The sequence below is a fragment of the Apis mellifera genome, linkage group LG5, assembly GCF_003254395.2.
Source record: "Apis mellifera strain DH4 linkage group LG5, Amel_HAv3.1, whole genome shotgun sequence".
NCBI lineage: Eukaryota > Metazoa > Arthropoda > Insecta > Hymenoptera > Apidae > Apis > Apis mellifera.
The window spans coordinates 7,480,309-7,507,170 of NC_037642.1; the positions used below are offsets into that span (position 1 = coordinate 7,480,309).

Consider the following 26,862-nt stretch of genomic DNA (forward strand, 5'->3'; position numbering starts at 1 on the left):
AATTAAGTAAAATACTTTGTTGAATTACTTTGTAAATTATAAATAATTAATTAGATACATTCACAAGTAATACCAGGATTTTTGTGAGATCTAGCTTTTATTATCAAAGTTTCTGTGCTAAATATATTCATTTTTGTATCTTATATGTGCGTGTCATTATTTATACATAATAGGTTGCAAAGAAGTGTATCTTAAATAATAAATGTTTTAGCTAAATGTAAATCATCACAAATGGACAATGAACTTGCCACTTGTAAATGGAAGAAATACAATATAATTTACAATTTAACCCATATTGGGATTAAATTAATGTCATATATATATATATATATATGATATAATATATGTATATATATATATATAGATATATATATATATATTATAATATATATCTATATATATATATATATATATATATATATATATATATATATTATTATAATTATATATAATAGTAGTAAGTAGGTACAGCAATTATTTATATAAGAACAATGCAAAATTTAATCAGAAAACAAATGCATTGCTTCATATGTACCTATATATGTATCTCCTTGTAAAATATCAACATTAGTGCGCATTATTAAGCATTATTAATTATAATAAGCATATTTTTTACATTGTCTTATTGTACTCAGTTTATCCACCCTTATCACATATCCTTAAAAAGTTATTTTTTAAATATATGTGTCTATATTTAATAATACTTTAAGATAAAAAAATTAATAGTATTTTTATTTACAAATCTCTTTCAATATATGTTATAAATTATTTTAAAAAATAGTTTTTCATATTATGTATTAGTTATTGACATTTGTTTTCTTTTATTTAATTAACAATATCAATATTCTATACTTATATATTCATTATTTTCAATATATTCATATATTCATTATTTTTATAATATTAAATGAAAAGCTAATAAATTATTTTTGGAGTAAATTTTTCATAAAATCATAATATAGGCACATATTTTCAATTATTTAATTGTTGCTAATTTATATTAATATCAAATAATTACACAAGAAATAAAACGGTCTTGAAATAACAATTAACAATTGATTTGTGTTCTATTTATTTTATTTTATTTTGAAAAACATTCAAGAATAGTATTTTGTTATTATTTTTTATTTATTATATGAAATATTTATTTTAATTATCTCTTGCATATCATGATATGTAATAATTTATAATAATTTTCTTGTAAATAAGTATATATTTGTTACAAATAATAATTTATAAATTTTATTTATTTAATTATAAAACTAATAAAAGCTGAAATTTATATCTATTCATATGATATTATTGTAAATAATATCAATGATATATACTTATATATAGATATATAGTTTATCATAGTAATGTGAATAGTTTTATATTCAATAATTGATAGAATGTGTCAATTATTTTTATTATTTGTCATATATAAACATATTATATTATAATATTAAAATTTTTAATTTGTTGATAAAATAATATATTTTTAATTTAAGCTTGCATAAATATTCTTTTAAAGAATATATCTTAATAATTGATATTTAAAAAAAATTCAAATTTTTCTAAAAAATTTTAATACAATTAAAAATAATTTAAATTATAATAATATAAATTATATTCGGATTAAAAACATTTCATAAAAAGATTTTGTTAGTAAAAACTTCTTTTTAAGATTTAACAAATAAATGTAAAACATGACAAAAAACATTGATATTGATTTAGATATTTATACTTATAATTTTTAATTTGTTTTTAAGTAATCATTCTAATAATGTTGATACTGAATATGTATCATATTCAGTATGTTTCTGACGTTTTAATTCTCTCATCAACCAATTCTTCCTTGATCTTTCTCGAGCAATTTTATAGCCTTTTGGTGATATATCTATAGTTTTCATTGAAAAATCTCGTGTCAGATCAGGTTTAGTTTGAAATAATGGAAGCCTTCGAATTTTTATCGGTATTTCCTATAATATTAAAAATATAATTTAATTTTTAATATAAACATATATTCATAAACAAATCGCAGTTTGTAAGAACTTACTATATCTTTAATACTTTTTTCATATTTTTTTCTTTCAGATAATTGAATTTTGTCTTGTTCTTCATCTTTTTCTTCTAAGGGCATTAGAGTAATATCATAATTTGCTCTGTTTTCTCCTAAAATTCCTACTTTTATTCCCAATTCACGTAATTTATCTTCTTCAATAACAAGAGCATATTTTAAATAAAGAATACGTTCATCATCATAATTTTCTTCTATTCCTGTAAATTATATTGTATCATTTCTCTTTCCTTTTTTTTTTTTTTTTTAAGAAAGAAATATATAGGAAAAGATAATACCCAAAGATAGAAGACGATAATCATAATCCGAATATATTAATTCTTGTATCAAAGGAGAATTTCTTAATAATTTTCTTTTTTCTTGTATTTTATGACCTTTTAATATTATAATATCATCATATAACATATCCTGAATAGTATGGGTTATACTTCGTCTTTCTGCTATATTATATGTTTCGGTTCTAAATAATCTATGCAATTCTATTTCTAAAGTAAATATTTTAATCTTTATCTTATTATTATTTTATTCTTTGTAGATGTTTTAAAATATTATTTTATTATAGTTTTTATTTACCAATTAAACTAAAATATTTGCGTTCTAAAGCTATCCAGACAATACGATGTGTCATACAAATTAGTACTTCAAATATTCGTAAATCTTTCTCTCCTTGTGATTGTGTCAAAGATGTTCCTTTTTTTCCACCTGTCATATGATGATATTGAATAACATCTTGACATCCTATTATTAAATCAGCATATTCTCTACCTAAGACACAACGAAGATTTTGCATTTCTTCTGCATATCTAAATCTATAACCCTGAGCCAAAGGATTTGATGCTTTTTTTATAGTAGCTGCACGTTCTTTCATTAATTCTTCCCATGTTATCACATAATATTGAAAATAAAGTATTGCAGCTCTCAAAAAACGATCAACAATTGGTAAATGAAAAAAATTTATAAATTGAGGACTTATGGGACTGATCAATAAAAACATTACAAGATCTTTTATATCTTGTAAAATAATGACATCTGGTTCACTTGGAGATACTTTTCTTAAATAATATCTTCTAAATCGTAACTGAAATATATATTTGAAAAGTATAAAAATTAAAAATATAAATGAATCATCTATTTTCTGATATTTACCTTTTCACGTTGACTTAAGGTTTCTTGAAAATTTAAAATTAAATATGCATGTGGACAATACACCTTTGATTGGTAAACAGGATCAGATTTTTGTTTAATTTTTTTAACGTGTTCATCTTCGGTCTTTTGTGTACTTGTATATTTAAAAAGAAATTATAATTATAATAAATATTTGTCATATTTCGTTGGTGAATAAATTACAATTTGTACAAATGTAATTTATATGAATATATATTTTAATTGTTAGAAAATTTATTACCTTATTAATATTAACCCATCAGAAATTTCGTCCCATGCAAAGTATCTATCTTCCATTTTTAAATATTAGAATAATAACATTTTATTCGTAATAATTGAATTAATAAAAAGATAGGTTAATTAATTAAGTAAAAAGCAAATCACTATTCAGTGTTGCATAAGTAAATTATTAATTGCATGTATTTATGTGTATTTCTTCTTTTATAAAAATAAATCTTTTATAATTTTAAAAAAAGATTAATATTATGAATGATGTTATATATGAATGTGATATATAAAATATTTAGAAAAACATAAAGAAAATAATAATTATTCAAAATCATTTTTTTTAGATTTTATATTCATTTTTATATTCATAAAAATTGATATATATAAGAATTCATATATCTGTAAATAAAATATAAATAAATAGTTATGAAATTATATATTGTTAATTATAATTTATTTTTTCATTATATTATTAGAATTTATTATACATTATATCATAGAATACAGCTATAAAGACATTTTATATATATTTCAATATTATTAAATTTATAAAATAATATTAAAATTTTTTTGGATTTTCAAAAAAATAAAATTTTATTGATTATTTTATTGATATTTTTATAATAATACAATTATTTTTTATTCATTTATCGTATCAAAATTAGCTAAACGATGTTTTGGAAGGGAATTTAATATTGGTTGATCTTCTGGGAAAATTGCTATGTTTTTTAATTGATAAAATGGTACATCATACTTAATTTGCTTCTTTGGATCTGAAGTATAATGATGTATTTTACATCTAACTTTAACTTCTTCACGATTATTGATTTTAATAAGAATATAAAATTCCTTATTTTCAATAGATAGATTTGGTCCAGATATAGTCTTATCTGGAAGAATTATAGCATCTTCAGGTACAATATATCCTAATTTTCGAAACGATACTCTTACATGCCATTTTTCTATAACCCATGGAATATCCATAGACATTGATAATGATAAATAACATACAGACAATACATTCATTGTTCTTTCAACAAATTGAGAACTATGCGTACATAATTTCTTCTTTTCATCTTGATCTTCAATTAAATATTTTTCTAGATTTTCAGGTGTTGCATATACAGCTAATTTAGGTAATATCAAAGTTTCATAAGCCTTTTGAGAAGACACTGAGACTTTCTCACCTTTTCCACCAATCTTTTTTACATTTTCTAATAAAACAACATCAATTTTTTTTTGTGGTTTAACATTTGTATCTTCTATGAGCTCATAAATGAAATGTTTATGTTTTAGCTTTGCACGTGTCTCATATTTTTTATGAAGAGGTACTGGATATTTTCTTTTTAAAATAAATGTATTCTAAAATAACAAATAATAATTATCTATTTCAATATTTAATTTTATGCTAATTTGTTGCAAATTAACACTAAATATTACCCGACTTTGTTGCATTAATACATTATTCTGGTGCGAAAAAAGTGTTAATCGTGATTTTAAATAATTTTTATATAATTGTGTATACTTTAACATATTTATTTCTTTGTTGAATACAATTATACAATTAAAAAGCACATTGCATCGGAATCAATATTAAACTACAGTGAAGTTGTTTCAGGTTAAGTTAGAAATACTATTATACTTTTTGTGTATACGTTACTTAAATTGTACTCGATGTATATAACTTGAAATTATTAAATTAAAGATTATTTTAATATTAAAATATTATTGAAATATATAATATGTTTTTATACATATATTAAAAAAATAAAAAATTAAATACTTTAATAATTTATCTGTTTTTTATAAATAAAATTGAATTTATTTTTTAAAACTATATAATCTATATAATTTATATAATAATATAACCTGATCAAATTATATTTGGAAAAAATAAATAATTTTTAACAATGGAAACATTGAATTCACCGTCAGATAAAGTTTTATATCAAGCTATTATGGAAATTAAAGAGCCAGTGATATTTCAACGACTCTTACAAAATGCAAAAGATGATTATTGTTGGAAATTATTTGAATGGAATTTATCGGAACTTGCTGAAAAATTCGGAGATATTAAATTACCATTTCGAGTTGGTTATAATGCTAGATCTATGGTAAATTGCTATTGCTATCTTATTTATCTTTTATCTTTTTTTTATATATATTATTTTATATTTATATTTATTATTATTATAATAATATTATTATAATATTTATAATTTATATTATTATAATAATAAATTTAAATATTTCATATGTTTCAGAATCCACAATGGGAAGTAAATTGTCCAACAGTTTTAATGACATTATTAGAATTTATTCAAAATATGAACTTCCATGAAAATCATAAAAAGTGGTATTATTTTGATTATAAATATATGCAAGAATGGTTCAAAAATAAGCCAGAAATATTAAATTCAGTAAATTGGAAAAGATTTGATATTGATAAAACTGGTGATGATTCTACTATTTGGATTGGAAGCAAAGGAGCTCATACAAATTGTCATCAGGATTCTTATGGTTGTAATTTAGTAGCTCAAATACATGGAAGGTTAGTTTTATGAATAAAAAGAAAAATAAAAACAAAAAATAAAATAATACAAAAATAAGATTATTTAATGATATATATTTTTTTTAGGAAACAATGGTTATTGTTTCCTCCAAATTCAACTAATTTTCTTCGACCAACAAGGATTCCTTATGAAGAATCTACAATATATAGTAAATATAACTTTTTCTGTCCTACTAAGGAAGATGAGATTAATATATTAAAAATAAAAGACACAGCAAAATTAGTAACTTTAGAACCAGGAGATATATTATTTGTGCCTCCTGGTTGGTGGCATTATGTTGAATCATTGGACTTTAGTATTAGCGTCAATATGTGGTTACCAATATTAACAGATAATATATCAAGAGTTAAAGAAGCTATTGTAAAATTAATAATAGCTAAAATTGGAAAAGATATCTATAATATACCTGAAATTGATGAAATAGATAGTATAAATTTGGTAATGTATAATAAATATTTATTAGTAGTTAAATTATATTGATGTTTAATTTTATAAATATTAAAAATTAAAATTAATTTATTTTAACAGCTCAATATTGCTATTGAAGAATGTAAACATATAGAAACAAATGTAGAATCACCTGATAAAAAAATAAAACATAGTATATGGACTGCCAAAGATTTAGCAATGGAGTATCCAGTTTATGTAAAATTACCTTATGAGCTTAAAATAACAGAATTAGAAGAATTTTTAAAAATGAAAAGGGAAAGATTTTCTGAAGAATATTTTGAAATGTTAAAAGAGGATTCTTCCAAAACTCATATTAATTTACAAAATATTTACTCTTCTACACATTTATCTGAAAATATTATCAATGCATTTTGTCATCCTGATGTAGTTAATAAAGTTACAGAATTATTTCTACCCTAATATTTATATAACATATTGTATAATTTTCAATTTGTTTACAAATTATTAATTTTTTTTATTATTATTATTATTTAATTATTATTATTATTTTATTTTATTATTATTTAATATTTAATTTATTATTAATATTGAATTCATTTATTTTAAATAATTAAAAGTTAATTTTATATTTTATATTCATTTGATATTCATTTGATGTTACATTCAATTTTATTGTTTTATATAGAGGTTAAGATCGAGTAGTTGCACAATTATATTTATATATTCTGGGACTAACATAGATAATGCATGTATAAAATTGTGATTAGTGATATTTCTGTAATTAATAATGGGTCTGTTAACAGTACTTAAAAAATTAAAACAAAAGGAAAAAGAAATGCGCATTTTAATGTTGTACGTATCTTTCTTTTTATATATCTTTCAATATTTATAGGTTAAGAATATGTTATTGTATTAAATTAGTATATTTTTTTCAACAAAATTACATATATATATATATATATATATATATATATATATATTGCATTTATGCATATATATCTATATTATTTATTTTTATAATTTTTTTATATCTTATAAAAATATATTATAAATAATAATAATTAAAAATATCTTATAAAAATAATTATGGTTTAATATAATATATATATTAATATATAATTATTGTTTCTTTTATATATTTTATATTTTGATTGTTTCATATATTTTATATGTTTATAGAGGTTTGGATAATGCTGGTAAAACAACAGTTTTAAAGAGAATTAATGGAGAACCAATCGACACGATATCACCAACACTTGGTTTCAATATTAAAACTTTAGAACATCGTGGATATAAATTAAATATATGGGATGTAGGTGGTCAAAAATCATTACGTTCTTATTGGAGAAATTATTTTGAATCTACTGATGGTCTTGTATGGGTAATTGATAGTGCAGATAGAAGAAGATTGGAAGATTGTAAAATAGAATTATATAAACTCTTGCAAGAGGAAAGATTAGAAGGTGCAAGCTTATTAATACTTGCAAATAAACAGGATTTACCTGGAGCATTATCTGCATCTGATATTGCAGAAATTTTGGAATTACCTAGTATTAAGACTCATCATTGGCAAATATACAAATGTTCAGCAATTACAGGAGAAAATCTTGTAGAAGGAATAAATTGGATTGTTGATGATATTTCTGCTAGGATATTTTATATAGATTAATATTAAAAAAAAAATTAAATTTTACAACTTACATTGCTAATATTATAATGTTTTATAATACAATATGTTTATTTCTTATTTATTAGAAAGTAGAGTTATTATATAATTATACTTTATTTAAACTATTAAAATTAAGGTATTATAAATAAACTACAAAATTCTTTTTCATAGATTCTCTTCCTCATTAGTTTCTTTTATCTCTTTTTTTTTAGGTTTTTTTTTTTTTACTTTTGATTTTTTTAGGTTTTTCTGTTGGAAGTTTTGTATTTGGATATTGTTTCATATAAACAGATTTTAATAAGCCTTGATCGACAGTATTTTTTATACCAGTAAATGCAATCATTAGTTCATTTACTAAAGATTTAGATAAGTTTAATTGGAAATTTTCCACCAGTTCTAAAAACTTTCCTGTAATATTAATTTTTTTTTTTTAATTTTAATTTAATTTTAATTTAATAGAAGTAAATACTATATCGTTTTTATTTTCATATACCTTTCGAAATAAGATCATCAGAAAGTGATAACACAAAATGACCAAAGTTTTTACGACGTCGTTTTTTCTTTGGTCTCATAGCTTCATAATTGGCTCTTTTTAAAAGTATTGCTTTTACATCTGGACCTTCTATTTTATAATTACTAAATATACCTCCCAATTTAATGTCTACCCATGGTTTACTATTTTGAATTGTTTCAAGTTCTGGTATTATGTTCTTATTTGCCCAAATATTCGTAAGATCTAAAATACGTAGCTGACTTTCTGACGTTTTCTCTGGTGTAATTGCTTTAACGAGAGCAAATGCACCATCAGCTTTGAAAGGATTGTCACCTATATATAGCTCCTCGAGTGTTGCATTCCTTGATAATGCTTTTGCAATGACAGTTACATCATCATTAGTAAAACGATTTCCTGAATACAAAAGCGGTATGAGATATAAATGAAGCATTTTATTATTTATTAAATATTAATGTTCATTATGTTATATTTTAATAAGAAATGAAAAAAATATCAATACTAAAAAAAAAATCTTAGTAGATATTTGATTTTTATCTTTATGTTACCATTCAAGTGCAACTTTTTTAATGTTGAAGATCGCAATAATAATCGACGCAAATACGAAATACATTCTTTTCCTAAAGCATTCCAAGATAAATCAAGATCAAGTAAAGTTTCATTTTCCTCGAGTCCTCTAATAAATTTCTTCCAAGTTTCTGTTGTGTATAAGGAATTCCAAGATAATTCTAAACGTTTTATCTTTGAACAATTGACTAATTTTTGCAAAGCATCTGCACATGATTCGTCGAGATGATTGTGATTCAATGAAAGAGTTTCAATGCTTTCATTATTACAAATTGCCTGTATAAGGTAGTCAATACCTTCTTTACGTAAATTACAATCGGAAAGATCTAATTTTTTCAGTGTTTCATTTGTAAAAATTCCATCATACAATTTCGAAACACCGTTTGCACCGATTTTACATCCTGATAATAACAAAGTGTGTATTATATTGTTTTTCAAAAGCAGTTCATTTAAATGATAACAGGCATCCTCTGATAACCAATTACCCTGTAAAACAATTATTTAGTACAAAAATTTTAAAAATTTTTTCTTCTTTTTCTTTTAATTAAACTATTACTATTAATTAAATTCTGAAAATTTAATTAAGTAATATTAAATAAAATAAAAAAATATCAAATTACTGTAAGATTGATCGTATTCACAGTAGGATTTTTCATCAAAGCTTCACATAAGAGTTTAACGATACGGGAATCAAGTCCGTAATATTGTAAATTGATTTTATTAGTTCGTAACATATCTTCCATTGCTTGTATAGGTCTCATAGAGAATGTTTTAACTAAATCGAAAAATTTCATTATACCGTCATCTGTATAAGAGGGTCGACGTTCCTGAATGGTCCAGAACGCTGGTACCAAGCCAGGATCATCAGGGATTGGAAACATCGTGTAGAGATTTTGCAATTTCAATCGGGAATCACTGATATCTATGTCTTTAAGACAAGGATGAATGGAACTTTCGACAGACAATTCTTCAGAAACGATGGATTCTTCTTCTGAGGTGATCAGTGTTTCTTCCGATACATCTTTTTCTTTTTTTATATCTATAGATTTAACATTAAATACTCGTTCTTATATTTTTGTGCACATGAATGATATCCTTTTTTTTTAAGTTAGGTTTACCAAAATAATATTACACCAATCTCTTTTCGTAGCTCTTCTTCTTCAATTTTTTCCTCGGCTGTATCTTCAAATTCCATTAAAAAATCTTCAAAAATGTCCACTTCTTCTTTGATTTCTTCTTTCTCTTCTTCTTCATCTTCCAGAAATTCCCATTCTTTCTTATTCCATCCTTCATAGTCTAAATAATAATTTGACATATCTTCGGGCTCAATTATATTCTAAAATGCAAATATCACATGATAAATAAGAAATTTAAAAATTAGTTGAAAAAAAAAGGAAGAAAGAAGAAAAAAAATATAATATAAAATTACTTCAGATTTTTTCGAAGGATCCATCTTTCTATCTTCAATTAATTAAAAGTTTTTAATTAATTTTTTTTCAATTTTTTTTTTATTACCAATAATTTATTTAATATTTTTATAATATGAAGTTATCACAATTAACGATAACATCGAATTCCATTGAATAATTCTAGTCGATTATAAATATTTCCTAAAAAAAATCACGATTCCTTTTCCAGAATTAATTTTATCCTGAAATTTGTCACTTTTCCATAATCTCATGCTACTTTTTTTTTTTTTCAGATCAAAAAAGATAATTAATTTATTTTCAACATCATTTGCAACAACATTCATTTTTTTTTCCTTAGTCATTTCAGATATCAAACATATTCGATCGTGTTGAAACAACTTTATGATGTAGTTATTTTTAAATACCAGGAAATAGGATATTCACAAAATGTTTAAACGCGTCTCACATTTCTCTCGTTGACGTTATTAGAGAGTAACCTTGATGCTGTTGCTCTTTCTCAAGGCGTATCCCGTATTTGTCGTCACGAAGGTGCTCTTAGATGCCCGTGGTTCACACGGACCTTATTCGGCCAAGCAGCTAGGCTGACTCATTTACCGGGTATTCGTCAAGTGGCTCTTCTGGGCCATTGTATTGTAATTTCGGCAAGTCGTTCATTCAACAGTCACGCGGTTGTATACGCGGCTCATGTATCGTGGTCAAAATCGCCCTCGATGATCGCCCGATCCTCCTCTCTCACAAAATTGCCTACACACGCGGCTTTTGTTAATCTCAGACGCGCTTTCGATGATAATGAACACCGTATTGTACTCGATAAAATGATCTATTTAAATCCGTGCCCGGTTTTGTTGACGGGATCCGGATCCGTCCGACTGCCGGCATAGTTCGCCGCCTATATTAATTTTAGAACAAGCTTTAGACTTATTTGGGATTATTCGAGAAATAATCGATACGTAAGATATTTTTATTAATTATTATTATATATTTTTTTATATTTGTCGAGAGTGTACGTAATATAACTTTTCGTAAACGGGTTGGATTGTATCGAATACAAAAAGAACGAATTTGAAATTTTTTGACAAACGAGATACGAATGAAACACGAGAATTCTGTATAATAAATAAACAGAAAAATCAAATATTTAAGGGATTCGAAATATCTCTTCATTAATTTTACAATTAATGATAAATTTTATCCTTTTTTCTTACAATCATGATTTCTCTAAATAAATTTTGATACCTTTGCGATTGGCGCACGCAAATGAATAAAATAAAATAATTAAAATAATCGTTAAAATTCCGTACTTATTATCATTATTTTATACGATTATTTACCATTTAAATAAAAATGTATTCAATCTAGCGTTGCTCGTTCCGTTTCTCATCGTTGGACTGTGCCAGTTGCTCCCGGAAGGCACGTCTACCTACGATTCTGCGTTCCCGGTGATTTGAATGCAACTTGCGCGGGCATCGACTCGGGCTCTCACCACGTGAGAGAATTCGTTCGGCCTGTTACTGTTCGGGTGCAATAAACCAGAAGTAAAAACGAAACGGTGTCATAAGGGTTGTACTTTTTATTGAAATTTCTTCATCATCATCATCATCATCATCATCATCATCATCATCATCATCATCATTATGTCGTTGTCGTTGTTATAGTCATCGTCGTCGTCCTAGTCGTTGTTGTAAACTTAGGCGGAAAAAAAGAAATTGTGGGACCGGAAGGAGCTTTAACTTTATTTACACGCACTCATTCACGCTTCCTTCGCGATTATTTGACACGGGATTGATCACAACGCGTGGATTAGCTATCTAAATCGGAGACCAGGGACATTAGTTCGTTGAATCGAAGAACAGAACAAAAAGATGTTCACGAGATCGTTATGATCGATCGTATATAGTATAGTATAGTATTTCGAACTATTGTCCATGATCTCTCAACAATTAAAATACAAGGCAATAAAATATAAAAAATAATATAATATAATATAAAATAATATAATATATATATATATATATTTTTTTTTCTTCATCGCTTCTATATATTTTGTATAATAATATAGATTTCTTTATAAAATAAACTATCTGTTATAAAAAATTTCTTCCGTTATCATCTTACAGTACGCCCAATACGGTTCTCGTTTCTCGTTTTAAAGTCTAGTAATACGCGCGTTTCATGCGCCCGTCGTTGCGCGTCGCCTTACGCTTGGAACGATATTAAGGGAAAAGGGGAGAGAAAAAAAAAAAAAAAGGAAAAAAAAATAATAATAAAATTGCACATCTAACAGAGGGAAGAAAGGAGGGAATAAGATAAAATACAATCCAAAGTGGGACGGGGAATTATCTGGATCTATGTAATGGGTTTATTTACATCATACAACGTTTCGATCACGCGAATGGCCATGCCATGTGTCGCCATCTTATCGATTCCTACACGCTCCCTTCACCCTCTTTGCAGGAAAAATAAAAAAAAAAAAAAAGAATACTTCCTTTTCATTATAGATCGACTCGTGGATACGACGATACATCCCATGAATAATTAATTAATTTTTGTGCAATTAAATCACGGCTCGCAATGATAGAACCGTGCGTTAATTCTACTGATTACTACGGCAAACGGATGCAAACCGTTGCAAACTAGTTAGCAAACCAAATTTTAAGACTTTTCTTTTCTTAACGCGTTATCGTTATTAATCGTGATTCACGACTTTTCCAAGAGGGCGCTACGAGGGGACTCGATAAATCTTATCGCGCGATAATATTCTCTCTCGCATTCTTTCTCTCTCGTTCGCTCTATGAGTATCACAATAATATCGCCCGACGGAGCGTCCGAAGCCTTCTGCTTTCGCGCAGATTAATTCGCCTACGTGCTATTACAGCTCTACGATATCTACGGTGGCCTGCTAAGCCGTCACTTGGCCCGTGTGTTCTCTGCTTCGGATCAGGATAGGGGAATGTTTACGATTGTAACGCGAATAAAACGTCGATAGATCGGATCTTAAGGCTGTCCGTAAGGGACGACGGCATTTAGAGGTGATACAGGCTTAGCGAAATTAATAAGTACGGGCTATGTACATATGTACAATACGATAAAACAACTTGTCGATATATAATTGTAGACCGTCAATTATTGTCGTTGCGTTATTAGCGAGAGATATGTTAGAGAAAGGTAGAGAATGACGTTTTTCTCGTTTAATGAAATAGTTTGAAATGATCGATTTTTAATTGTAAACCAATATCAATATAGTTGATGAAATAACGTTAAAATAATTCTTCTCTTTCTCTACCTTCCTACATTCTTTAATATCTCTCTTGTTTTCGTATCAATTCGCAGAAGGAAAAAAGATTTGAAGTAAAAGACGCGGTTTCGACGATTTCTTAATTTTTAGCGGGTAAAAAAAGGCAGCGCATTATTTCTCGCAATTTCATTTTCTAAAGTAATGTAAGCGATATCCGTTGAATCGTGAATTATTAATTGTTCAGTCTGTTCGTTGCAATTAATCGTTGCGAAAACACTTGGTACGAGCGAGTCCGATAATTCCACACGTTTCGCCACACGTTTTTCGTGTCCCTTTCTCACAAGTGTTTTTTTTTTTTTTTTCAGTGAAATTTTTCACGAAACATCCGCAAGTCTGTCGCGTTACACGTGCACCGTCAGTACTTGATGCGGTCCCGATGTCTGACTGCTGCTCGCTTGCTGAGAATACGTCGGCTCCTGCAATCTAGGTTTGCTGTACGGTTTATGAGGCCCTTCCTCGTACGTGAAACTAGCGGTGTTGTTCCTTGCTTCCGCGCTGGGAGCTTTGTAAAGCGGCGGCAACCGATGTCTACTCTCGTCCGAGACCATTTCCAAACTCTCCTCGGTTGCACCCAGCGCACCCAACGAAGTTCCGGACAGAGGTCTCACCACGGACACCCTCGGCTCTCCTTGATCCTGCTCTTTCAAAGGGTTCGCGTATCTCCTCAGATTCTCCTCGTTTTGAAGATTGTTCGACTTCTCGTCCAAATCGCTGCGGTGTCGATGCAACGACGTCTCGCTGCTGGTGGTCGCGGTCAGGCTTGATCTTTGCCTCACCGTCCGAAGATACCACAGTCCACCGAACAAAGCCAAGACCAAAACGGTCGCCAGAGCTCCACCGAGGACGGCCACGTAGCTTCCCGCGCTGCTCGAGTTTACGGAACTCGGCTCGCTGAGCAAGGCCGTCTCCACTTTGACCTCGAGCACGGAGGCCAGAGCGAGTGGTCTGCCCAGGGGTCTGCTAAGGGCTTCGCCAAGATCTCTGGCCGCATCTGCGGCTGCCTCCGAGAATATGGTCACTTCCACTGTATCGTTGTCGCCAGGCTTGAGATCGCAGAGAAGAACGATCGACTGTGGCCTTCTCGGATCGGACAGCAGTTTTCTCAACCGTCTGCAGAGGATTTCTACCGACGTACTGGCGGCCAGAGTGTCTCTTCTCAACAGGATGGTGAGCCTGGAACAGGTTGGACCCGGCGTGGCTTGTCCGGGCCAACAGGAGGGCGGTGCGGGCAGAGCGGGAGGCCCTACTCTTCTTCCAGTCTCGACGGGGCGGCATTCGCCCCACGCTGGACACGGTGGAGCTAGACAGCTTTCGTTCGGACTGGGCACGCACACTTCGTGAGCCAGACACGACGTACCGTTCAGACAGTTGCCAGGACCGCACCAGATATTGCTGCACTGGTTCTTCCCGTTACGACATTCGCAGACGTTGCAATCGTCGTCCCAGCTAGCTACCGGGCATCCTGGTCCACCTGCTGTACGAATCTCGCAGCGTACCCCGGTCCTTCCTGGCGGGCAGATGCAAGTGTAACTCGCTATACCGTCCACGCACGTGGAGCCAGTGGTGCAGGGGTCGCTGGCGCATTCGTTCACGTTTATACGACAATCTGGGCCGGTGAAGCCTGGCGCGCACTCGCATCTGAACCAGTTGATCCCGTCCACGCATTTGCCCCCGTTCAAGCAAGGCAATGGCTGGCAATCGTCCACGTCACGACGGCAATTCGGACCCTCGAAACCTTCGCGACAGACGCATCTGTAATTCCCATCGGCGGTGTTCACGCAGGTAGCTCCGTTCTCGCAAGGATTGCTCGCGCACGCTGGAGATGCTATGTGGCATGCTGCTCCCTCCCAACCTGGTGGACAGTGACAAGTGAATCCATCTCCGCGATCTTGGCAAGTTCCACCGTGGCGACAGGTACCTGGTTCGCAGTGTCCGGCGCGAAGAGTACACGTTTTGCCCTTCCATCCACCCCTGCAGATGCAGGTGAAGTCTGCGACACCGTCCACGCAGGTGCCGTTGTTGCGGCAGGGTGAGTTCGTACACTCGTCCACGTCTGAAGGAACGATAAGGAATAATTTAAAAAAAAAAAAAAAAAAGAGGCATCGAATTATTAGAGATATCATTTCTTCCTTTCATCGTGATAATTTTTTCATCGCATTTAACGCGACGTTTCTACACAAATTAAGAACACGAACTCTGAAACAATCGCTCACCTTGATCGCACAGATCTCCGGTCCATCCCTCTCTACAGATACACTGGAACGAGTTAACCAAATCGACACACGTGCCACCGTTCAAACAAGGATTACCCCTGCAATCGTTGATGTTCTCGTGACAATGCATCCCTGTATACCCGGCGTCACAAATGCATCTGCCACCGCTGCATCTGCCTCTGCCGCCGCATGGTGTCCCCTCACTCCCGCACCCGGACTCCTCGTCCATCATGCCGAATTGCGGATTATGGGAGGCTGGCTCGGAACAATTCTTCCCTTGCCATTGCTCCGGACAGTGGCAGTAGTAATCTGTCTGCGTGTTGAAACAAGGCGCCGAATTTCTGCACGGGTTCGGGCTGCAATGATCCTTGTCGATCTCGCACTGGTATCCGGTGAAACCGACAGGACATACGCACTCGTACGCGTTCACCAGATCTCTGCACTCGCCACCGTTCTGGCAGGGTTTCGAGGCGCACTCGTCGATGTCCACGTCGCAATCCTTGCCCGAATAGCCTGCGGTGCAGCTGCAGTGATAATCGTCGACCAGATCGATGCACAACGCCCCGTGTTGGCACTGGCCGATGCAATCGTTGATGTTCTTCGTGCAGTTCTTCCCCGTGAAACCGCTCCTGCACCGACACCTGAAACGAGGCCGAGATTTTTTAATTAAAGAAAAAAAAATCCATTCGACCGATGGATTAAATTTTCAGGTCAAATAATAAAACAAATTTTTCTCTTCCTCACTTGTAATCACCGGCAAGATTCACACAGGTCAACGAATTCTTGCAGGGGGATTCCTTGAGGGCGCACTCATCCACGTCGAATTGGCAAAGCACTCCTTGCCAGGCCGGTGGACAATTGCACACAAACTCGTTCTTCCCGTCGACGCAGGTGCCCCCATTTTGGCAAGGTTGGGAGGCGCACTCGTCTATGTCCGTCGCGCAGTAAGGGCCAGAGAATCCAGGGGCGCACTCGCAGTGCGCGCTCTCACCGAGCTCCCTGCACGTCGCTCCGTTGGCGCAAGGGTTGGAGGCGCAAGGGTTGTCCACCTTCTCGCAGGTCGGTCCCGAGAATCCCTCGGGGCAGGTGCATTTGTACTGGTCCGGCGCCGTGTTCTCGCACGTCCCACCGTTTTGACAGGGTTCGTGAGTGCCGCAATAATTGAGGTCCTGGTCGCAGAGGATGCCGCCCCAATTCGTGTCGCAGATACACTGCCAACTGGAACCGTTGCAATATCCGTGCTTGCAGCCAGGATAGGGGGTGCACTGGTCGCAGAGTTCACCGCGCCAACCGTGTCGACATTTGCATTCCCCACTGACGTTGCAGTGACCGTGAACGGGGTGGCAACCCTCCTTGCACACCGCTGAAACAGATTAACCGCGCCTGTCAGTTAGGAAGGATTATTCGCACAAGCAATGATAAGGTAATTGAAAATTACGCCATTAGTTTATAGTATAACGATTTTTACAATTTGATCGCAATATTGCTTTTCTACTTTAAATTATTTTGTTACATATAACGAAAAATTTTACGTTCTTGTTGTTTTAAATTAAAATGTATATTTTAGCATTTTTTAACTATATAAATTCAGAAAAATGATACATATATGCAGGATTATAAGAATTTCTTTTACTTAATATTAATTATTTTTAACAATATACCAAATTTTCGTGTTTGCTAGCGAGAACCGAGGAGGTTCACAAAGTTGAAAAAAGAAAAAAAGAATTACGTTAATACGAGTGTAAACGTTGAGTCATTGTAAAGTTCGTTGTAGCTAATTACATTTTTGTTAAAAAATGTTGACGGCGCCACGTCATGGTCAGACGTGAACGAAATAAACGACGATTTTCAATTCCGGCTTTTAACGCTAGAAAGACATAAAAAGCGAGACGTGTTATAAATTGTTTAGACTTATTTTATCCTTTAACAACCTCTTACCGGAATAACCGAAACCACTTAGATAAGACGTATAAAATTAAACACCTTTTAAACCACTGTACCGACTGCAGGTAATTAATCTACCTCCTCTTATATCCGACGTTATACATACGTACGAAAAACGCGTATTCCTCCCTTTTCGTTCGCAGGCCCGTTTTACAATAAAGATCGCGTATCTTCGAGTTACAATCCGCGAACCGCAACCACCAATGGTTGCGGGCCATTTTATTCGCCGTTCATCCGTTCTTTCCACCGTGTGTACATATATATACCGGATCTCCCCAATAACGTAGAAAGAAGAAGAGCCACCATCGGCCATAATTCAAGCGACTTTCCAAAGGAATAATCTCGCCGGGGCGAACAATAAACGTGGCGCTCCGTAACGCGGCACAAAAGGCCCCCGTGAATGGAAGTTAAAACACAAACGATTAATCCGCCCACGGCCACGAAAGCATAAGTGTCGGATTATTTTCCACGTTCACCCGGACGGATTATACGATCAACGACGTTTCATATATCTCGTCTCGTCTCGTCTCGTCTTGGGGAAACCATTGGCGTATCCTTCGTGTGATGACAAAGTGAGCGAGAAAGAGAAAAATAGAGAATACACGGAGAAGAAGAGGAGAAACGGGTTAACAGGTAACGCAAGTTCGCCTTCTTCTTACACAGGTGGCTAAGGATGACGAAATCCAATTTCGTCCATGGTCGAAATGGAGAGAAAAGGTGTGTGTATATATATACGTATCGTATCCCTGGAAACGACAGTTTCGTGGTCGATTGTGTGACGGTGAAACGGTGAGACGGGAGAAAATGAAACGTGACAGAGATCCGTGGCCGCGGTCCGGAGCAACTCAATTAGCCGGTGGGACAGAAAGACGGATGAGAAGTGATAGAGAGAAGGATTATCCTTTTGACCGTGAAACGAAAACTCACGCCGCGGCGACACACGCGTGCGTGCACATATATATATACGCACACGCATACACGTGTACAGGGGAGGGCTGCGACTTTTAGCCGTCTCTTTACCGTTACACATCGTGGCCCCAAAGAACCGAAGGAATCGCGTGTTACACCACGGCTCCACGTAGATTCTCCACGTTGGTATACACACATTCTACGGGAGTATAGAATATATACGAGTAATCTCAGCTCGTTTCGATATAGTCGATTAAGGTTTGGAAAAATCATCGGATGAGGAATAGATTCTTTGGAATACTTTGGACAGCGATTCGTATCGGTATTAATTACTTTATTGCCAACGTCATCGGTAAACCGGTATAAGATTATTAATAAGATTCATTGAAACGTCAGATATACACAATTAAATTAATAGTGTACGAACGAACATATTGAATTCATGCAAGAATCGAACCTTCTCGAAACACTTTTTCACACATCGTCTCGATCGGTAAACTCCCTCTGTCAATCGGGTGTCCGTTTAAATCTATGGATCACTTCTACGCTTTTATTCCGCGTCGACTATTTTTCAACCTTAACCGCACGGTGTACACCGACGCGTAATTGCATATTTTAACATACGCAATATGCATCTCCACACGAGACAGGAGTAAACTCTCCTCGAAGGACTCTCGACCCCTTGCATCCTTGTGGATTCTTTAATGATTAATGGCCGAGCTCTCTCGTTCTCGCGTGGACGACCAACACGTTTTACGGATATTTATGAGACTGCGGCGTGATGTTCGTCGAATCCATACGGTAATAATGATCGATCCACTCGTTTTCTTCCATCCACATTCCACGATTGAGAAGGGGGGAATTGGCTGATTTCCAATTATTGCGTGAAAGACGGGGAACGCGAGGATTTCCCTCGCAATTACGGTCCCTCGCGGAAATCGGAAGAGAGAAGCTAGAGAGTCTGCTCGGTGAATTAGATGAATCACTCGTGAATTCACCATCCCTCAACCATCCCTCTTTTTCCTGATCGACGAAGCAACAGGTGCGCGTGGGCGCGGGGAACAGGATCTCACGCGATCGACGATTCTCGCTTCGTTTAGGGATTATTCGAATTCGAATTCGTCGAATGAAGATATTGAGGGTGTGTTAATCTGCCAATTACCCTCTTTTGCTCGTGGAATCGAGCGAATCGAAACATGCGACGAATAACTTGGCTTTGCCTTGGCGCGAACGATTCTCGTTGACGAGTTTTATGGATGATCTAATGAATTTTATTGGAAAATGGCTTTCCGTTTCATAATCGATTGCGAAAAGTACGAATAGTTATCACGAATGGGAAATTTTAATCGTTGATAATCTGTTGTTAAAAACGCGAAGTTTTCGCTGCCTGTGAGTAGGCAACCCGCCTATTACAAGATTCCTTGCTCGGTCGATAAGAACGAGAAATAAATTTAAATACGTTTGTTGTACTTTATTGTTTGAAGGTTCGTTAGTATTTGATCACGAAGAATCAATATATTGCAATTGAGATTAAAAGTTTCTGGAAATATCGGTTTCTTGGAAAACTAATTTTTTTCTTTCAATTTATATTAATTTTAAGAAAATCGTAAGTTCCGTATGGAAAAGATATTTCACTTTTTAATGGTATCGTGTAAGAATAGTACTTTAGTGACCGGATTTCTCCGTCGAACGGTTACGTGTTAATTAAGAATTGTGAAATTTCTTGTCGAATTTCGGCGTGCCGGTCGTGCGAAAAGCAATTAACAGAGGTTTCACCGCGGCAAATCTCACGAGGTACTTACGTTTCGCGTGTAGGAACCCCCCCCCCCCCTCCTCCCCCGACACATTAACAACGCTTCTCGTACAGTACCGTTCTTTCGTTGTTCAGGATCTATAAATCTAGCCGGGAACATCTACAGTTACACGTCTATGGAATTTTTTTTGTTAATCCGCCGCCAGTAGGCGAATCAACCTGCGCGATTCATCTTCGTTCACAACCGTCGCGATTTCTTTTATTTTCTTATAAATCCCCCGATCTGGTGAACGGAACAGATGCGAGAAGAATCGGATTACAGGTTGAAGGTTCACGACTTTCACGATCCCCAACCGTTTTACCTTTGCCACCAGCGCCGATAATCCTTCCGTAGAATGGCTAACGTTTATCTTAAGCGCCATTACCAATAAATCTATCATTCATCAAACTCCAATCTTTTTTTCGGATAATTATTTTTTTTTTATCTCTCTCTACATCCGTACAAATAAATTTCTTTCGTGGATATAACGTATAATAATAAATAATAATAGATTACACCAAAATCCTTCCAAAATAATAATGGTTGATACGGATGGGAAGGATTTATTCGATCGTGATTTTAATTTCACGCGATCTTGATACCGTGTTATTTGAAATGCGGCCGACTTCCTTTTCCAATCCTTCCAATCCTGAGGTAAAAGAGCATCTCGAACGATTTTACGATCTCCACGGTGAAAAGGGGTCAAATGCAAACGAACGTTCTCGCTATGAGTTTAGAAATACTACGTTGTACTCTCGGAGGAGGAACGGTGTGTTGCATGATGCGGTCGGTGCATAGAACTCGTGTGAAGACGATGCACGAGTGAAATTCTCGTATTGACCTTTCACAGCGCGACAAAAATGCTGGAGCCAGTTCTCTCCTCTATCCCTCTCTCTCTCTCTCTCATCCTCTCTTCTCATCTCATCGTAACCGACCGACCGGTCTCGTCGTCTCACGAGTACACGATTTCCACCGATAGTCCCTAATTGGGATCGTTTGTCCTTTCCTTTTTTCCCCCCCTCCCTCCACGTTCGACGAAAGTGGAACGTGTCTAATTGTGATACCGATAATATGATCCTGCTGCATCGTTAAACCGCCGGAATAATTCGAGGGGGATGCGACCCGGTTCGTTTCTTTCCAACACATTCCCCGTGTGAATATATTTATACGTCTGTATATAGGAGAGGAAGGTAATGTCTTTGTAGATTTTCTTGTAGATTATTTTATATATATATTTTTTACGGATTTTGGAACCTTTTTTATTTTCTTAATTTCAACGTATCTTCCGTTTCACAAGATTTGGATTCATAGATCTGAGTTATAATTCTTGAAATTGACAGAATTGAAAGTATTACTTATATTAAGACGAAGGGAGAAAGAAAAGAGCGATGAATAATTAATTTTATTCGACACATTTTGCTTGTTCGTGCTCGATTGCCGTACATACCCAACACTATCGTCGACTGTTATACATTCCGTGATCGGTCGAAACGTTTCTTGTTAATAATAAACAAAAATGAAAGTTTTTGCAAAGCTTTGTATTTTTCGAACATCGTGTACAAGTCATCCTGAAAAATCTTTAATATCAATCAACGTGTATCTTAGTCTGATGAACATCGATGGTATTGTCGATAAGAAGAAGATATTAAACGAGCATTAAACGCGAAGCGAAACGAAGAAAATCTTAAAGTTCACAGTGTCAAGGGAAACTGGCTTCGTCCTCGAGTGATGGCGGCCACCGTTTTCCAAGCGGAACTTAAATCAGGGAGCAATTCAAGGGATTTAAATTCGACGCGCGTTTCGTCACATTTCTTCTTATTATTATTATTATACCCTCGAAACAATTCGAGAAACACAGTGTTCAGTTTCACACGATATCAACCGTGGCTTCTAATTACTATCACCGCAGAAAAGTCTAATAGTTTGCTCGTCCTACTTTCTCTGGCCAGTTTTCAACTATTCGAGCACAATTTAATATTCTTTCGAAATTTAAACCAGGCCTACGTTGATATCTCGATCACGTTCGAATCACGATAATTAACCAATCGAAGATATTTGCATACGAAACGCGAGCATAGCGATTTGTAAGTAAACACGTTTAAATCGTATATATTTTATACGATAAACTAAGTTTTTATGATATAATTCTTTATTCAAGGACAATCGATATTTAATATAAAAAAAAAAAAGTCTCGATAAATAATTTTTTATACCCTTATTTTCCAATTAATCTTTGATCTGTGTTATTTAATCATGCATGAACGTGAGTTCTCACGATTCATTTTTCTCATAGAAAAACAAAATTATATCTCCGTTTGAAATGTTATAACATTGTAAAATTGTTTATACATATCGATTAATTATCTCTTACGACATATTTAATATATTAAATGCAGCACAATTCTTCCACAAACTTAATTTCTTAAATTTAATACACTCGAGACGTATTATTATTTTTCTAAAATTCAAAAAATTCCTACACTAAACTATAAAATCGGATTAAAATGTTGTGATTTCGGTTATATCGACTCGACACAACGTGAAATATCGATATCGTTTAATCGATCGTCGAAGAACCGTACTTTCTCCTCGACAAAGATAATCTCTTCGGATTTGGGATGATTTAAGACGATCCCTTAAAAAAAAAAAAAAAAAAAGAAAATGTTCTGGAGGGAGGGATAAGACGATAAGCGCGGGTCGGATAAGCGGCACACACGGGGGAGACGGAAGTAACGATTAAGCAAGAAGAAAGAGCTGACGTATTAATCCGGCCAGCATTGTGCGAGGGGATCTGGCGTGATGCTGCTCGCTACCTTTATGCACGATCGTACGACATGCGTCTAACGTCCGCCAATTGAGGCACGCTTCGAGATAATTCGTGTGTTTCACTGTGTTTGCGTATTTGCCAATCAGACGTGCGCGAGACTCGCGGTTTCCGTCCGACAACAGAAACGAAACACACGTGGAACGAGTTTTCCTCTTCCAATGATTACACTTACGAATCGTTGAAATTAACCCGAACGAAAGCAAACTTTCTTGACAAATTTCTAAACCGTTGCAACTGTTTTCATCTCTCCTCTCTCTAATTTCGAAAATCTCGGGTGGGAGAAAATTTGGAAGGGTTTCTACAAGATTTCTAGATCTTCGACAGATTCGTTTCCTCTTTTTAAATCCCTAACTCGAAGGATAAATTTACAATTGCCATTGGAAATCTTTGAGAAATCTTGAAGGAAGACTTGTTTATTTCAGGATGCAATTATCCACAATGTGATATAAATTTTACGTAAGAAAACGAACATCCGACATTTCCCCTTCTCTTCTGTGATTTTCTGCAGCTTGACATTGGAAAACTCACTTATACAATCGATCTTATCTTCTCCTCTATCGGACAAGATTTATAACCGTGTATCAGGCACACTTTGTTTTCCTCGATACGACGTCTAATTATTTTTCTCGCGACCGACGGGACAAAAATTCGTTCAATTTGAATGTAAAGCAAAAAATTTCCATCGATCTCGAATCACCTCTTCTTGCCTTCAGGGAATCGAATATCCCTTTTTCTCGGGAGAGAGAGAGAGAGAGAGAGAGAGAGAGAGAGAGAAAACGGGAGAGAGCGTATCACCGTTGAAAATTCGAGTCGATCGAGGCGATCGATCGGCTCATTAAACGAGGAGGAGTCAGCGTGAGTTCGTGAGAAAAGCGGATCGCGCGTTCGCTTGCGACGCGAGATTTCACGCTTCGAGGATCGATTAATTATTCCCTCGGCCGGCGGAGGCAGGGGATGGGAGGGAGGGAGGGAGCAAGCGAAAAAAGAAAACACGGTGGAATCGTTTAACCGGCGATATCCTGGCAAAAGGCCTTGCGCGACGCTTCGTTGCATACGTAACGAGATCTCGTCGACGACAAAAGCGTGTTACCACGCCGTTTCACGCTTTTTGCCGTGACTACTAATTTTTACGGATATATCGTAACGCGTTTCTTTTCGTTTCCATCCTTATCCCCCCCTCCTTCTTTTTGGTCATTCGTGTATCGTTCCGCTCGATTAAGCCGCGAACGCGTTCTTTGTCTCGGTTTTCTTAATGCTTCCGGTGACTTAGGATGATTTAAGGATAAATTTATATACAGGGGTAGTTTCAATCATTTCGAAATTCCATTTTCCAATTTCTTCGTTTCGAGATTCTCTTATATTTCTTCGAGATTTTGTTACATAAGGTAAGAATTATCGTCGATAATGTCGACGAATCTATTTCGAAATAGGATTCGCAGTTGAATTAGAAAAGAAAAACGTGTTGCGAGTGAAAATTGTACGCGTGAAAGTAGGAGAGGAAATAACGTTTCAGAATCGCGTATTAATATTTAGAGATAGATCCCATGATAACGAGGAATTGATGAAAATTAAAGAATATTGCGGCGTTAAATAATAATGGCATCGATGATTCGATTCGACGGTTTAATCGTTAATAAATAATCAATTGATAAAAATTTTACGTTAAAATTAACGGAAGAAATTTTTTTTAGGTTACAACTGCAAGATGCGAGCTTAAAAGTGTAAATATTTTCGATAAAAAATTAATTATTGATTAATTATCGATGTATTAATAGTTCGAAGAGGTGGCGAAGTATTAGGAGCCGTATAACCAAAATAAGTGGCACGTATCCTCTGTCCTTTTCGCGCAATGTTGCTTTCTCTTTCTCTTTGATGACGTCACGAATACCTCCTCGCACATTCTGCTATGCTAGTAGCAAGTCGGAGCTTCCAGCGTCCAAACGCGAGATGGCGCCACCGGTACTAAAATTTTCTATTTATTTACTTTCCTTGTCTAACTTATGGGCAAAAGGAATTACATTTTTCCATATACGACAGCATAAGCTCTACGTTTAAAAAATAAATATAAAACGGATGAATAATTCAAATTCCAAAAAGATTTTCACGTCTTCTTTCAGATTATATATTCTTCTAATGGTAAAATTATAAAATTTGGTAAAAAATTTCCGCTTACGTTACGATAATCTCGAGAAAAAGTTTCGTCACTTTTCTCCCTAATTATATATTCTTTTGATACAAAATTCAAACACAATTTTCCATTTGGAAATTTTACATTATTCTGCATTAGAAGAACATGATAAGAGGAGAGGTGGCACGAAGGAATTTTTCGTGATTCCCACGAAATACACGTGTATTTAAGAGCACAAATTTTTAAATTCTTAATACACGTTCTAAACTGTGATGTAGAGAATATCACACATCGTGGACATTGAAAATATCCTCTCACCGATTGATTTACATTTAATACACAATATTGATATACAATATTTCCAACATATAGATGAAAAATTTCACCTATATATGTTCCTCTTACGGAATGGCAAAAATATTTTGTATCCATCGCGTAAAGATAACAAAAGGGAATGGATGAAATTTTTTCAAAAATTCAACCTACCTATCTCACAGTCGGCGCCTTTCCAACCCTGTATGCACACCTTGTCGCCGTTCTCGTCGCAGGTGTAATGGCCGAATATGTCGTTCCTTGGCCTGCAGAACTTCGTGCAGGTCGCGTTGTAATAATGATCCGCGCACTGGACCCGAACGCGATAAGCCAGATGAGCGTTTCTCCCTTCATGATTGAGAGTGTGCCACGTGGGTCCTGGCAGGACAATGCCGCTGAAACTCGCTTCCTCGATCACGCCTGTGCTCGCCTCGTCTCTCGCTTGCAGGATAAGCGTGAATTGCCTCTGCGAACCGAGAAAAATACCATGTAACGAGCCATCTTATGGGAATCTTATGTTAGGTCCCTCTACGGGAATTCTATGGGAATCTTCTCCTTAAAAAAATATTAATAACTCTTAAACAAAAGAAAAAAAGGAAAAAAATTATCATGGATTAAAATTACTTGGCTCTTTCATCGGTTCTCAATTTGTGGACCACCAAGCGATCCTCCAACCGGTCATTTTTTAGTCAATGACTCTAAGTAATTACACAAGTCGAATAAACGATAGAAGGATGGAATCGTCGTGATTTTTATATCAATTTTTTCCTTATCTTATATAGGAAGAATCATATATATATGTATCGTTTATCGAGTGCAGAACATTTCT

At 34.0% G+C, this 26,862-nt stretch overlaps 6 protein-coding genes across 8 annotated transcripts in view; 2 read left to right on the forward strand and 4 right to left on the reverse strand.

Moving 5' to 3' along the window:
• Positions 1–1,661: 1,661 nt before the first annotated feature.
• On the reverse strand, positions 1,662–3,623 carry LOC100577967. Its single transcript, XM_003250482.4, has 6 exons — positions 3,465–3,623; positions 3,206–3,338; positions 2,633–3,137; positions 2,338–2,544; positions 2,039–2,259; positions 1,662–1,961 (listed from the first exon to the last, which is right to left on the reverse strand). The coding sequence occupies exons 1-6, from the start codon at positions 3,518–3,520 to the stop codon at positions 1,755–1,757; spliced, it is 1,329 nt and encodes a 442-aa protein (XP_003250530.3). The 5' UTR covers positions 3,521–3,623; the 3' UTR covers positions 1,662–1,754.
• A 420-nt stretch (positions 3,624–4,043) lies between these two features.
• On the reverse strand, positions 4,044–5,077 carry LOC725866 (39S ribosomal protein L9, mitochondrial). Its single transcript, XM_001121664.5, has 2 exons — positions 4,892–5,077; positions 4,044–4,813 (listed from the first exon to the last, which is right to left on the reverse strand). The coding sequence occupies exons 1-2, from the start codon at positions 4,982–4,984 to the stop codon at positions 4,091–4,093; spliced, it is 816 nt and encodes a 271-aa protein (XP_001121664.2). The 5' UTR covers positions 4,985–5,077; the 3' UTR covers positions 4,044–4,090.
• A 176-nt stretch (positions 5,078–5,253) lies between these two features.
• On the forward strand, positions 5,254–6,905 carry LOC725898 (HSPB1-associated protein 1). Its single transcript, XM_016912415.2, has 4 exons — positions 5,254–5,565; positions 5,716–6,002; positions 6,090–6,462; positions 6,553–6,905. The coding sequence occupies exons 1-4, from the start codon at positions 5,362–5,364 to the stop codon at positions 6,892–6,894; spliced, it is 1,206 nt and encodes a 401-aa protein (XP_016767904.1). The 5' UTR covers positions 5,254–5,361; the 3' UTR covers positions 6,895–6,905.
• Positions 6,906–6,944: 39 nt separating this feature from the next.
• Positions 6,945–8,118, forward strand: LOC411085 (ADP-ribosylation factor-like protein 2). The gene is made up of 2 exons (XM_394559.5): positions 6,945–7,287; positions 7,615–8,118. Exons 1-2 carry the CDS (start codon positions 7,223–7,225, stop codon positions 8,102–8,104), a joined length of 555 nt encoding a protein of 184 aa, XP_394559.1. The 5' UTR covers positions 6,945–7,222; the 3' UTR covers positions 8,105–8,118.
• An 86-nt stretch (positions 8,119–8,204) lies between these two features.
• Positions 8,205–10,269, reverse strand: LOC100576584 (leucine-rich repeat-containing protein 74B). The gene is made up of 4 exons (XM_026440747.1): positions 9,803–10,269; positions 9,164–9,668; positions 8,598–9,011; positions 8,205–8,512 (listed from the first exon to the last, which is right to left on the reverse strand). Exons 1-4 carry the CDS (start codon positions 10,061–10,063, stop codon positions 8,313–8,315), a joined length of 1,380 nt encoding a protein of 459 aa, XP_026296532.1. The 5' UTR covers positions 10,064–10,269; the 3' UTR covers positions 8,205–8,312.
• A 1,898-nt stretch (positions 10,270–12,167) lies between these two features.
• Positions 12,168–26,862, reverse strand: part of LOC411086 (protein jagged-1) — a 101,796-nt gene continuing 87,101 nt past the window's right edge. For 2 of the 3 annotated variants that reach the window (XM_006564730.3, XM_006564729.3), the window contains exons 4-7: positions 26,208–26,499; positions 16,865–17,483; positions 16,121–16,761; positions 12,168–15,960 (exon numbers count right to left, since the gene is read on the reverse strand). In XM_006564730.3, the coding sequence (XP_006564793.1) occupies positions 14,249–15,960; positions 16,121–16,761; positions 16,865–17,483; positions 26,208–26,499 (3,264 nt within the window). In that variant the 3' untranslated portion in view covers positions 12,168–14,248. The remainder of the gene's footprint in view (positions 15,961–16,120; positions 16,762–16,864; positions 17,484–26,207; positions 26,500–26,862) is intronic. The other variant, XM_006564731.3, reaches the window with a different exon arrangement.

Excerpts from the sequence above, each read along its gene's own strand:
- LOC100577967 (XM_003250482.4), bottom strand. The coding sequence starts at position 3,520 with ATGGAAGATAGATACTTTGCATGGGACGAAATTTCTGATGGGTTAATA. Across the intron at positions 2,545-2,632 it reads CAAATATTTTAGTTTAATTG|AAATAGAATTGCATAGATTA; the intron begins GTAAATAAAAAC and ends TATTTACTTTAG. Across the intron at positions 1,962-2,038 it reads AAAAAAGTATTAAAGATATA|GAAATACCGATAAAAATTCG; the intron begins GTAAGTTCTTAC and ends TTAATATTATAG.
- LOC725866 (XM_001121664.5), bottom strand. The coding sequence starts at position 4,984 with ATGTTAAAGTATACACAATTATATAAAAATTATTTAAAATCACGATTA. Across the intron at positions 4,814-4,891 it reads TATTAATGCAACAAAGTCGG|AATACATTTATTTTAAAAAG; the intron begins GTAATATTTAGT and ends TTGTTATTTTAG.
- LOC725898 (XM_016912415.2), top strand. The coding sequence starts at position 5,362 with ATGGAAACATTGAATTCACCGTCAGATAAAGTTTTATATCAAGCTATT. Across the intron at positions 6,003-6,089 it reads GTAGCTCAAATACATGGAAG|GAAACAATGGTTATTGTTTC; the intron begins GTTAGTTTTATG and ends TATTTTTTTTAG. Across the intron at positions 6,463-6,552 it reads AAATAGATAGTATAAATTTG|CTCAATATTGCTATTGAAGA; the intron begins GTAATGTATAAT and ends TTATTTTAACAG.
- LOC411085 (XM_394559.5), top strand. The coding sequence starts at position 7,223 with ATGGGTCTGTTAACAGTACTTAAAAAATTAAAACAAAAGGAAAAAGAA. Across the intron at positions 7,288-7,614 it reads GAAATGCGCATTTTAATGTT|AGGTTTGGATAATGCTGGTA; the intron begins GTACGTATCTTT and ends ATATGTTTATAG.
- LOC100576584 (XM_026440747.1), bottom strand. The coding sequence starts at position 10,063 with ATGTTTCCAATCCCTGATGATCCTGGCTTGGTACCAGCGTTCTGGACC. Across the intron at positions 9,669-9,802 it reads TGAATACGATCAATCTTACA|GGTAATTGGTTATCAGAGGA; the intron begins GTAATTTGATAT and ends ATTGTTTTACAG. Across the intron at positions 9,012-9,163 it reads AAAAAAGTTGCACTTGAATG|GAAATCGTTTTACTAATGAT; the intron begins GTAACATAAAGA and ends TTTTGTATTCAG.